This window comes from Scomber japonicus, chromosome 14, assembly GCF_027409825.1.
Source record: "Scomber japonicus isolate fScoJap1 chromosome 14, fScoJap1.pri, whole genome shotgun sequence".
Taxonomy (NCBI): Eukaryota; Metazoa; Chordata; class Actinopteri; order Scombriformes; family Scombridae; genus Scomber; species Scomber japonicus.
The window spans coordinates 25,285,431-25,297,805 of record NC_070591.1 but is presented as its reverse complement, the minus strand read 5'-3'; the positions used below and the strand labels follow the sequence as shown (position 1 = coordinate 25,297,805).

The 12,375-nt window shown below is 44.5% G+C and overlaps 1 protein-coding gene across 1 annotated transcript in view; it reads left to right on the top strand.

The window, feature by feature from the left end:
* LOC128372410 (sorbin and SH3 domain-containing protein 1) overlaps positions 1–12,058 on the top strand; it is a 40,210-nt gene extending 28,152 nt beyond the window's left edge. Inside the window, exons 16-27 of the mRNA XM_053332445.1 lie at positions 585–2,042; positions 3,340–3,404; positions 3,601–3,771; positions 4,431–4,477; positions 4,939–5,053; positions 5,207–5,332; positions 5,452–5,646; positions 5,883–6,380; positions 7,071–7,166; positions 7,693–7,880; positions 8,033–8,139; positions 8,493–12,058. Coding sequence (XP_053188420.1) covers positions 585–2,042; positions 3,340–3,404; positions 3,601–3,771; positions 4,431–4,477; positions 4,939–5,053; positions 5,207–5,332; positions 5,452–5,646; positions 5,883–6,380; positions 7,071–7,166; positions 7,693–7,880; positions 8,033–8,139; positions 8,493–8,560 — 3,134 coding nt within the window. The 3' untranslated portion in view covers positions 8,561–12,058. The remainder of the gene's footprint in view (positions 1–584; positions 2,043–3,339; positions 3,405–3,600; positions 3,772–4,430; positions 4,478–4,938; positions 5,054–5,206; positions 5,333–5,451; positions 5,647–5,882; positions 6,381–7,070; positions 7,167–7,692; positions 7,881–8,032; positions 8,140–8,492) is intronic.
* The last annotated feature ends 317 nt before the right edge of the window (positions 12,059–12,375 follow it).

Genomic DNA, 12,375 nt, shown 5'->3' with positions numbered 1-12,375 from the left:
GTGCCACAGGCCATTTATCACAGCGGCCCCCAGTCTAATTGCTAAAAGTAGAGGAGAATATATGTGAGAGGTTGAAGTGGGTCATGCAGCGGTCATGTGGGAGAATATTTTAGCTGTAACATGAACTGAAGAAAAGATTTGAATGAGTTGTTTTTTATTTTTCCTTTTTGTTGTTAAAATGTATTGATACTGCAGTCAGTGTTGAGAATTCCTACGTGACCTCCAACATCACATAACATTTCATGGCATATTGCTCTTTAAATACTTTACTATACGTTTCACTGCTTATGTTGTTGTTTACAGTGATACTGATTATACAGGAATCTGTTAGATTGTAGATTTCCCCTTATTCCATTTTAACAAAGTTCTTCATGTAACGCTGCAGTACCATGCTGTTAAAATAACAGTCATCTATTATTTAATGTACACAGCATCAAGTCTGAATCCTCTTTTCATCTACTTTTAATGGAACTTAGTCTTTACTTTAGAAACGTGCCTGACTCTGTTTTAGTGTGTATGTGTGTGAACCTGTGACCATTGTAATCTAATATGTTGTTTATTCTGTTGTCCTGCATGCTTGCCAGTGGATTATAAAGGTGGGAATGGCTATATAATTTCACCCTGCTCCTCTGTAAATAGTCGATCAGTTCTTGCCAGTAATGCAATAGGTAACCAGTGTAAGAGTAAGAAGCCTCTATCTGCTGCCAAAGCCTGCATACCCCAAATCCTGCCCTCTAAATTCAAGCCCAAACTACTGCCGCCCAGTGGTGACAGCGAGGACAGCAGGACTAAATCTGTGAGGCACCCAAAGGCTCACAGCTGTGAGGCTCTGTATACAGGGACATGTGATCCAGACTGTGCCGGAGCCGAGGAGAGTGGACAGCATTCAGGCTCCAAGTCCAGCTGTGGCACTGAGTGTGCGGACGGCCTCAGGAATGTTTCCCCTGCAATTAGGAGGAGTGCATCTGAGTTTTCGAGCCTGTACAGGACCATGCATCACATCCAGCGGCCCAGCTCAGCTGGCTGCAGCCCTCAAGGCAGCGTCCGCAGCCTGGCCTCTCTTTTTGAGAGGGCAAAGGGCGACGGGGCTGAAAGGTCAGAGGCTGATGACGGGGGTAACATTCCACGGGACGCCGTGTTGTCACGGGTCAGCAAATTTGAAATGATCATTCAGCGGTCCAGCTCGGCGCCCAGCCGCTCCTCCTCCCTGCCCACCCTGAACTCCAGCCACAGCCATAGCCACAGCCACAGCCCCGCCCACCTCTACATGGCGTCTGCAGTGTCAGCGGAGTCCCTTTTGGTAGCTGACACCACCCAGACGAATGCCTGCTCCCCGGTGGAGGCAGAGGACAGGCGCACCGGGGACGAGGCCTTCTCACCAGGCAGTGTGACTGTGGAGGAGATCTTCTCCTCCCCAGAGGATGGACACAATGTCAGGACTGATTCCCCCTCTGCCACCGAGGCAGAGGTCGAACAGATCTTCAGGAACAGTTCTCCAGAACGGATCCACCCAGCTGTCAGTGAATCCAAGAGTCCCTTAACACTGCTTACAGCGTCCCCTCCACAACACAACCACCACCACCACCAGCACCACCTCCTGCATCACCTGAACCATCACCTCCACCTCAAACCCAGCAAATGCAAAGGTTCCTGCCCAGCCTCCTACACCCGCTTCACCACCATTCTCAGGCACGAGCGCCAGCAGGCCACAGCGCAGCAGGAGCGGCCTCCACCTGCGGAGAAGAAGACCACGCTGCCTGGGAACCTCTTCCTGATGGGCCCTGCTCCCTTCAGGTTACGAAAAAACCCGCAATCCCACCAGGCGCGGAGGACCCTGTTAGCCACCAAGGTGACAACGAACACCTACAGGCCCTGCAGCGTGTCCCCTGAGCCCCGACCTCTGATCCCTCAGCGCCTATCCTCCCTGGAGGTCCTGGAGAGGCTGAGTAACGGGGAGGGAGGCAACACTGACCACCTGAGTAACGGGCAGGGCTACGACGCCAACGGGAACCTACTGCAGCCGCTGGCAGCTCACCGCAGAGGTGGCTATCTCCATCCCTTCACCACTGTCACCCTCCTCTCTCCTTGTGTGGTCACTCATTTATCTCGACTCTATCTTCACCTTGTGTCCCTTCTCTCCACAAAGCAATGCCGCCACCCTCCATCTCTAGTCTGTGTGCCGTGTTTACAAAGTGACAGGGAAGCCTCCATATCATTCTGAGTTTGATGTTTGGTGCTCTTCCATTTCACTGTGAATGAGTATGGTCCCTACAAATCCATCTAAACACCTCAGTGACTGTAGGAGGTTCAGGCAGCTTTTGGTAATGTATATATCTTCTGGTGGCATCAGATTTGAGTTGTATGCAAGCGTAGAGTGATAAAAGTCTGCATAAGCATTACATTGATACAAGAATTAGTATCAACACAGTGTAAAAAAAATGAAACTAAGACATCATTTTTGGGTTTTTGTTTAATATCCTTCAATACATTACCTTAAAATGAAATCATCCGGCCTTACAAACTACAATCCCAGCATTCAGCTGTAATGTTTATGATACAACATTGCATACTCTCTCTCAAACTGATGTCTCACCATGTCTGTATTTGCTTTGTTTTTTTTTCCTTCTGTTTTTTTGGAGACTGTTCATGTCTTCCATCTTTCATTCTCACACTCTGAAGGTTTGTCTTAGCCGGACAAGGTTTCGTTTTTTTTTCCCCCCTGTTTTGATTTCTTTATGTAACAGCAGGTACTCGGTTCATGTACAAGCTGTACACAGAGCCGTAACATGAATAGTTGTTTCTTGTGACCCCCTCGCCGGGATACAGAATGAAACATCTATGGTGGCATGGCGAACAAATTTTAGTACTGAAGCTTTCTAGCTGATACAGTGAAACTTCAGTAAAATAATGGATGCTGGTTGGTCGATCAACATCAGTAAAACCATGATTTCATGTTTGTTTTCTTTTGGCCAAGACACAGTAGGTTGCATATTTAGTTTCCTGTATTCATTTGTTGTTGTTGTTTTTTTCATGAACACGCATTGGATCATTCTGTTTGTTCCTATGTGCATGCAGGGTTACATTTGCCTTCTTTTGATATGTGTGTGTGTGTGTGTGTGTGTGCTTTTTCTTTTAGTGCCGCAAGAGATTATGTCATTTGTTTAAAGCATGCGTGGTTGTAATTATTGTATATTTTTATTATTCTGTTCATTGGAATTTAAGGAGTTGACTGCAATATCATCATCTTATGTTTTGAAAAGTTTTGTTCTTTAACAAAATCAACTGAGGTGGACTGTGAAAACGCTTCACGATGTAATCCGCTTCATGTCTCTGTTACAGACTCGTCCCCAGCACACGGGGAGAGCCCGGATGAAGTATTGAGGAGGCGTCATGGGGACAAAGAGGTGATTTTCCTTTTAAATTTAAGCCGGGCTTTCATGAATTACACCTCACTGACAATGTTTTAGTAAAGAGACATGTGTTATGAATGAGGAAATCATATATTTTAAATCCCAAAAAGAGTATGTCACATGAATAAAAGAGTTGAAGAAGAGGCCCATATCTGGAGGGACAAACAATTCAGTCTGTTTCCCCTTGCAGAAAATCTTGGAGGAGCAGCGGCGGCTAAAGCGGGAACAGGAAGAGGCTGACACGGCGTCGAGGCGACACACGGGCATTGTGCCGACACACCACCAGTTCATCACCAATGAGCGATTCGGAGACCTGCTCAACATCACAGATAACTCGGAGAAAAGGAAATCGGGCGTAGAGGTACAATGCAGGGCTGCGTCTTATCCTTCTGTAAGCAGGAAAAAGACGGCAGCTGCTTTGACAGTTTGTGTGTGAGTCAGACTGTGTATGTGTGTGTGGGGGGCGGGGGGGGGGGGGGGGGTGGTGATGAGTTTATCAGCAGGATTTCTGCAGACAGATGGCTTTTCTCCTCCGGGTCAAAAATTCAAAGGGTGAGAGCAGGGATTGAAGGCAAAATATGAGTTGTTGAGTTTATCGATGAATGTTTCCAAATGGTTTCCAGACTGTTAATGTTGACCGGGTTACATATCTGTAGCAGATCAGCGGTCAGATATTGACATCACTTGAATTGGTCGCACCCTTGCCGTGTTTACCAAGGTGTGTCTGCTCTCTTGGCAGTCCAGTCTCACAGTAAACAACACACAGTAGCTTCAAACAGAGCCTTCTCCAGAGGACAAGGAACACAGTCACAAGTGTGTCATTCCTGGCGTTGCTTGAATATTTATGCACAGAGGGAGCACTGAAAAGACAATTCAGTCAGGCAGATTTACAGTTCACAACAAATACCAGAAAGTTAAAATTATAGTTGCCAAACAGAGAGAAGGATGCGCATGTACAAGAGAGAAAAAAAAACATCTTTTTCTAGTTTTTTGACAGTCTTTTTTTTTCTGTCTACACAGAGAACTCCAGCTATGGCACGCTTCGACTTCAGAGCAGAAACTCTAAAGTAAGTAGAAGTAAAGTCTGTATGTGGGTGAACAAGTACAATATCAGAATTTACAGCCTCAAAAAGTCACACTGAGCTTCATAAACACTTCTCTGACACAGCATCAGCAAAAAACCAACTTTACAGCAGTTGTATTATATTGTTATATTGTTATATTGATGAAGCAGTCACCAGTTTCCTCATGCAGGGATATCTTACAGGTGAGGTTAGTAAGTCCGGATAAAGCAGTGGCAGAAAATCAGACAATCACAGGAAGTCACTGTTTAGCATTAGTAGTTATAATCTATTTATTCCAAGATGTGAACAAATCCCACCCATTTTATACTCCAGGCACATTATCTAGGAAATGGTGTTAGACAAAGGCCTGCATGAAGTCACACTGATTTAATTTTCATACTGTAAAATATGATTTCCTGTCATTTCATGTAAGTAACTCATCTCTCTGCATCGACATCTTTTAGGGAGTTACCGTTTCAGAAGGGAGACATCGTGTACATCATCCGACAGGTGGATCAGAACTGGTATGAAGGAGAGCATCACGGGAGAGTTGGAATTTTCCCTCGAAGTTACGTTGAGGTACGAGTGGGCTTTCTCTTCCCTTCATGTATCACACATTGTTAACATTCACATTTTTTGAACAGTGACAGTGACTCATAAAAATAGTTACTTTGCATTAGTGCATTTCTGAAGACAAAGTTTGAGATTTTGTTTGTGGGTCTTCTCGTGCAGCTCCTGCCACCCACAGAAAAAGCCCAGCCAAAGAAATGCGTCCCAGTACAGGTGCTGGAATACGGAGATGCTATTGCCCGCTTCAACTTCACTGGAGACACAGTGGTGGAAATGTCCTTCAGAAAGGTGAGAATTCTGGGATTCATTGTTACAATTACATACAAATAAATAGAGATGTTTCTATGCTTTATTTATCCCAAGAATGAACATTTAATGATATTTATAAACCTAACAAATGTGTGCAGGGAGAGAGGATCACACTGATTCGTAGGGTCGATGAGAACTGGTACGAAGGCAAAATCTCAGGCACTAACCGTCAAGGTATCTTCCCCGTCACCTACGTAGAAGTGAACAGACGGCCTCGTGTCAAAAACGGGTTGGAGTATCCCGACCCTCCCGTCAGCCTGTCCCCACAGCGCAGCACCAACGCCTCTCCTCTGGTAAGGACCCAGACTGGTCGGAAACATTCACGACATTCATCTGAATTTTGTTGTCTCCCTAAAGTTTGGTCTCTTCTGTGCTCATCTTTGATTCCTTGACATTTAATTTGAATTTCTTTTTCCCAGTGAATTTTGTCTCATCTTTCGTTTTCCTTTTCTTTCTCTCATCCCCTCTTCTTCTCTCCGCTTCCATCTCCTTCCTCCTCCCACACCCACGGTCCCGTTGCTCTAAAAAGCTGTACCGTAATCGCCTGACCACCTCCCCACTACCCCTCCCTCGTTCCCCCCGTCGCTCCGTGTCCCCCGAGGTGCACGCCATCTCCAGCGAGTGGATCTCCCTGACCGTGGGAGGCGGAAGCCCCCCTGCAGCCCCCACCCCTCCCCTGCCGCCACTGCCCACGGTGTCCTACCGTTGCGGCGAGTACCTGCCCCCACCTTACTCTGCCAGCCCCGTGCCTCTCATCACCGGCAGTCCATACTGCGTCTCCCCCATGGCCTCACCATCTGCCTCCCCTCTGCCCCCGCCCTACCCGCCCAGGCCCAACTCCACCACACCCTTCCTCACGTTCACCCCGCCTCAGGGTGAGGACTTCCTGCTCTCCCCTCCCTCCTCACGTCTGTCGCGCAGCATGAGCCCCTGTGGCGGGCCGGTGCTGGAGGGCTGGCTGAGGGGGGAGAAGGAGTTAACAGAGGGGGAAGGCGCAACCCCGGGCAGCAGAAATAGCCCTGCAGAGGTATCTTCTGCATGGTGTGCCGTGTTGCATTCAGGGTCACTCTGAAAAATGGGTTTTTGGCCACAATCTGATTCCCTAAAATGGGTCGATGATGCTGACATTTGTGTGTGGAAGACTAACTTGTAGATTTTTACCCGAAGCTGATGGAGAGATGAAACAACTGGTTTATGAAAGACAGGAAAAAAGTTAAACCCGGTCACCTCGCTCGAGGCTGCAAGTCTGCATGTTGTTTTGTGTGTGCGCTACTAACACCAAAAGTTTTTACAGTGTTTACGCAGACTGCTTCAGATGCCCTCACTGTGTGTGTAAGAGGAGCTATTGTGCTGGCATTTACAGGACCCAATTCAAGAGCTCACATTACCGAGTCTTCATAAAATTCAGCATATGGTTGCATGTTGTTGTCGTTGTTAAGTGCAGAGGTGTGACAACCTCGGATGCCGCTGGAGGTTGGAAGTTTATTTAGGATAGTGGCATATTTATTAGCCAGTATTTATAGATTTCACACGTGGGCTCCTGTTTCAAAAGCTGCGACGAAGTTGAAATTTTTACCTTCACAGGCTGCGACTGAAGTGTGATTAATAGTGACAGCAGGTGGAGACAAGACGTGGTGCCATCTCCAGAGCTCCAGAGAAGAGCTTCTTTTTTTTTCTCCATGAATTTCCCATCTGATGTTACATGTGTGTTTTGCAGCTCATGAAGAATGAGATTGACCATCACGGACGGACCTCTAGAAGCCCCGTGATGCTGTTTGACATCCAGGATAACAACAATGTTAACTCATTTGCGGTAAGGTTAAAGATTTTCAAACTAAATGTGCAGTTTCTAGTTTGTTTTTTATGGATTAAAACCAAACATATCCTCATCATCCTGTTTAACTTTTTAACTCATCACTATCATCTTTAAAAAACTATTCTTTCACTATGCTGCATTCCTTTTAATTCTGCATGTTCATACTGAATACCCTGGAAATAAAAAAGAAAGAGTGGATTAATGTGTCATGTTTCCTGTACACTCACTCTTGTGTCTTGACTTTCCATGCCTTCCCTCCTGGGCTCCACCAACGTCTTCCTCCGCTTTTTCCACCTGGCTTTTAACGGATCACTTCCTTTTCTTCCTCACTACTTACTCGGACTTCCTTCCTGTCTCGCCTCTGCACCCACCTCCCCCCTCCTCCCCTCTCAATACACCGCGTCCCTCCTTCTATTAACTCCTCAACTTCACCTCGGCCTCTTTCCGGGACTCTCGGTGGGGCCCGCCGTCTTTCTTTCTGTGATGACCTCACCCCCCCCACTACTACCACCACTACTACTAGGAGGCAGTATGTAATGAGATCTTGAATATAGCTGAGACCTCGGTGAGGTACTGCAGCACCCTGTCCCACCACCCTCATGACTCTGTTCATAGACTGCACCCGCACCCCAGTAAACAATCTCTCATCATTTCCCAGCAACCCCAGTCCCACAGCAGCAGCCCGGAGCCGAACCGTCTCAACTGTGGAATGTGAGTATGACCTCCTAGATGCTCATGTGGAACCATCTGCGGTTTGGTTTCGACCTTCTCGCAATTAAGTCGAACCCACCCTTTAATTATGACAGATTTCATGTCTTCTCAGCCTCACGTGTTTACCGATTTATCCTTGTGTTATGACCCAGTTTCCAGGCGCTGTACAGTTACGCGCCGCAGAATGACGACGAGCTGGAGCTCCAGGAGGGAGATCTCGTCAGCGTCATGGAGAAGTGCGACGACGGCTGGTTTGTCGGTATGTGTCGGCATAGATTCCTCAGAGATGACACTCACTGCGTCACACTCATCTATATAGGGTTTCCGCAGCATGACAGCAAAAGGCCAGCACACGTGAAATGTGCATGCACAGGTCTTCTGGAGAAGTAGAAGTCATCTTCAGTGCGTCATGTCCTTCTGTATAGGGTTTCTAAAGAGTGACAGCAGAGGACTGAGTGACATGTGCATGCTTTAGACCTCACACTGAGTTGAAAAGTAGTTCAAATGTGTTATTATCGTGCTAAAAGAAAGTGATATGAACCTTTAATCTGAAAGAGAATGCTTTACTTTCGTTTCCCTGACGTGTATGTATCTGTTTCTCTTCCTCTTCAGGTACATCAAGGAGGACAAAACAATTTGGGACTTTCCCGGGGAATTACGTGAAGGAGGTGAAACTGTAAAGCTATCTAATCTTGCTGTAACACATGGTTGCCTGTCAAGCTTGGGAAGTCATTACTATCGCGCATGGCTGTTGGTTAGAGTAGTCATTTAGCCAGGCGAATCCATTTTGTCTGGGAAAGTGATCGGTTGGGTCTGAGGTATGTCAAACTGCACGAGGCGAAGACAGAGACGGCTGTTGGCTCACTGCCCGAACCTCAGTATGGTGTATACCTTGACCACATCTTACACACTTCTTGGCAGAAATTCATCCGTCTCCACAAGTGGAATTTCTCTGTGAAAAAAAAAAGAAAAGAAAAACCTACCACAAAAGTAGCTTTTATTGTACAGACGATAGCTTCCATCCTGTCCATGTAATTTACAGTACACAAGTGTTTACGTACGCACCTCAGCGTGGAGGGCAGCAGCAGAGCAAAGTGTATGGATCAAAGAGTGGATCTCATTACCTGAACTGGATTTTGGGAGGGGTATCAGAATGTATTTTTTATGTGATGTGAGGTTGGAGCTGTTTGTCATGAGCTACCTTTCAGGACCAGAGGTGTTTGTCATGAGTAGCTAGGTATGATGCAAAACCACACAACTCATGAATCGAAGACATTTCAGTGTTTGGATCAACAAACTTTACATGTATGATATTTAATGTGGTGATTCACTTTTTGGACTCCTTTAGATTTAAATTCAAGAAAATGACATAAACTCAAATCCCACCAGAGATTAAATACTTAAAGCCTTATGTATGAAGGCCCTTAAGAATGGTATAACACATGTTTTTCTTTTCTTTTATGGAATTGACATTGTTTTAATCATCATATAGTCAGTATTGGCTAATTTGGAAAAAACATTATAGCTTTCATAACTCAAAAGCTTTCAACACCAGGTCAGTATTGCCTTCATTTTCTATCCAAAGGTTGTTATACAACAGTTATTACACAGTCATGTGCATGACTAGAGATACTAAAATATTGAAGTGTGCTGTTAGCTTCTCTTTTTTCTCCGACAACATGTCAAACACTAAAGCAGGACACGTGGACTGTGTTGCACGTCTGATAAAAGTGAAGAGAAACTGTGTAAATAATGCACATCCTATATTTTCAGAGACTATTTATTTGTCCTTTTATATCTCTTCTGTCAAAATAGAAGTAAAGTACGTTATCCGGGGGCGGGAGGGAGGGGGGGACCGAACGCCTGTAAGGTAGCTGGTGGTAGACGCCTGGCTCTCTGCAGAACCACGGAACAGGCGTGGTAGCACTTAACTTCCTGTTTGGTCATTTAGGGAGATCCCACCTAACATGATAGTAGTAGATTAATCACTGATGATACAAAAAGCAATTTAATCGTTTAAGTGAAAGCCGACCATGTGTCTTAGAAAATAATTGTGAAGATTTTTAAAAGCAGATTGAGATTTTAACCATGCCCTTACTGACAGGATTGTATGTTCTCGCCATGTAAATGTGTACAGAAAACTTTAAGAGGCCTTCCAAATATGGCGTCATATTTTCATATGTAGTGACTTTTACAGCAGTTAGCGGAACGGTTCGGTCAGCGTTAGTACAGCATGCACAAATCAAATGGGAGCATGAAACATTATCAGCCTCAGTATTCACACCTTCAGCTTCAGGAGAAACAGAAGTGATGACAGGGTTAACAGTCCGCTCTTTGAGGCTTCAATAGCTCCCTGATGGAAGACTGCTTTGAATTCTGCTATCAAAGCATCAAAGCGGCCTTCCTGAGAGTTACAGAGCTCCCACATCTACTGCACCATCAGATCCTGCAACGTGACACCCCATGTCAGAATGGATCCTCCACACACACACACACACACACACACACACACACACACAGAAAGAAAGACGATAGCTATTGTTTTCCTTTTTCTTGTGTTTTCATCAAATTCCTCGTCGTCATCAACCGCTGTGATGTGCTCATCAATCCTTGACAGAGACGTCAAATAGTACTTGCAAATCATTCTCTGCGCTTGCCGCTGCCTGCTCGGAGCAGCAGACGGGTGCAGTTTGTAAGACAATTGCTAAAAAAGTATTTAAAAGTAAGTTTGGTTTACAGGCATACCAGGAGGGTTGCCATAGTGAATTTAAAGTAGCTGAAATCCTTTATTTCGAATCCAAACATTTCTAATCACACGTTGCCAGACTATCAGTGAACCTACCTTTTAGTATGAATCTAAAATAATAGTATAAAATGATTGCCTGAGCACACGCAGCATCACAATGCAAAGATAAAACAGAATCATTCACTAGATCTAAATAGTGTATGTTTAGTTTTTGCATCTGAATGTGCGAGCATCTGTGCAGCGGTGATAAACACTGACCTGACTGATTTGAAGCTGCACCATCTAAGTTGGGTAACCGACAGTACGTCAGTTTGACAAAATCCAGTAGCAATCAGCGCTTCATCCTCCACAACATCAGGTGTTTCTTTCCGCCCAGATCACCTCTGACAGACTGTTTTCCCAGCGAGATAAAACACTTAATACAGTATACTACGTTATGGGTTTGCCTGTATAGCACTGATATAAAGTTCAGGTATTTTGCGTCACTACAAAAGCATGTTGTTTTTTTTCCCGCTCCACCACTGGCTAAACATTTTTGTTCCTGTGTAACTCCAGCTTCTCATGAATGTTCTGATCAGTTGGGAGTCTGTTGACCTGTTCATAGAGAGATGTGCTCCATCTAAAACACACTGCATGAAGGACTTTGACAAAAAAAAGAAACACACAATCACTCACGTAGTCAAAACACAACTCACTATCGATTGTTTCTATGATATTGTGCTCCATAAAACATCACAGGATGTATGAATGTATGAATATATGAATGTGGCACAGTGTACACATGATATGTAAAAAAATAAAATAAAAAATGTCTGAATTTTCATCGTTGAATGAACACGCAGACTGTTGAGCAGCACGGCACAAGAAGGATTGTAAATATGTAAAATAAAAAATAAGACTGCAGGTGACCAGAGCATCAGATTGAGGTCTCGGTCACTCGCAGCGGTTTATTTACCTGAAGGAGTTTTTTTTTTGACAAAGCACAGAGTGGAGCGTTACAGAGCACAGGAAGTTTGACGCATACAAACATTACGCTGCCATTTGTGAGGATTATAATGCCTTATGTTAGATGCAAAATTGTGCCTCATTTTCATAAATTGATGTTTTTTTTGTTTTTTTGAGTATCACTGAAATGTATCCATGACATATTTAATGTAACCCTGGTTTTCCCATAGTCCTAGTCTCTGTGATGGGAGAACATTTACTGAGAACTTGTCAGTTACTGTGCAAGTACCTAAAGTGTGACACGATGCTTCGACTTAATAATTAATAATCATGAGAATGAATTAGTTTGATGAGACACACAACCTGCAACAGGTTTGGTTTGTTTGCTTCAATTTGCAGTGCTGTTACATTGACAATATTAAAATAAAGATACTATACACTGCTGTGACTTCGGTATTATGCAATATTTAATAAACCATTTAAACCATCTGGTGTATTTACCTGTGTTCATTTTTATTTAAGAGCAGAGTTAGAGCTGTGAGTTCACCTGTTGAGTAAAGCCTTGCAGAAATCTACATTTGGTTACATGGTTTTAGAGTTCCTCTGTGGCTGTGTATTCATGATGCAAATTAATGTGAGCCAAAGGTGGAGCTGTTAGTCTCTGGATTTATGAACTACAAATTGTTGTCTGATGACAAAAGTCATAGAACATTTTTTGTTATACCCTAGATCATTTCAGCTACACCCTGATCAGTTGTAGAAACACTACAATAGTGAGTTAAGCTGGTGATAAATATTAGAGGA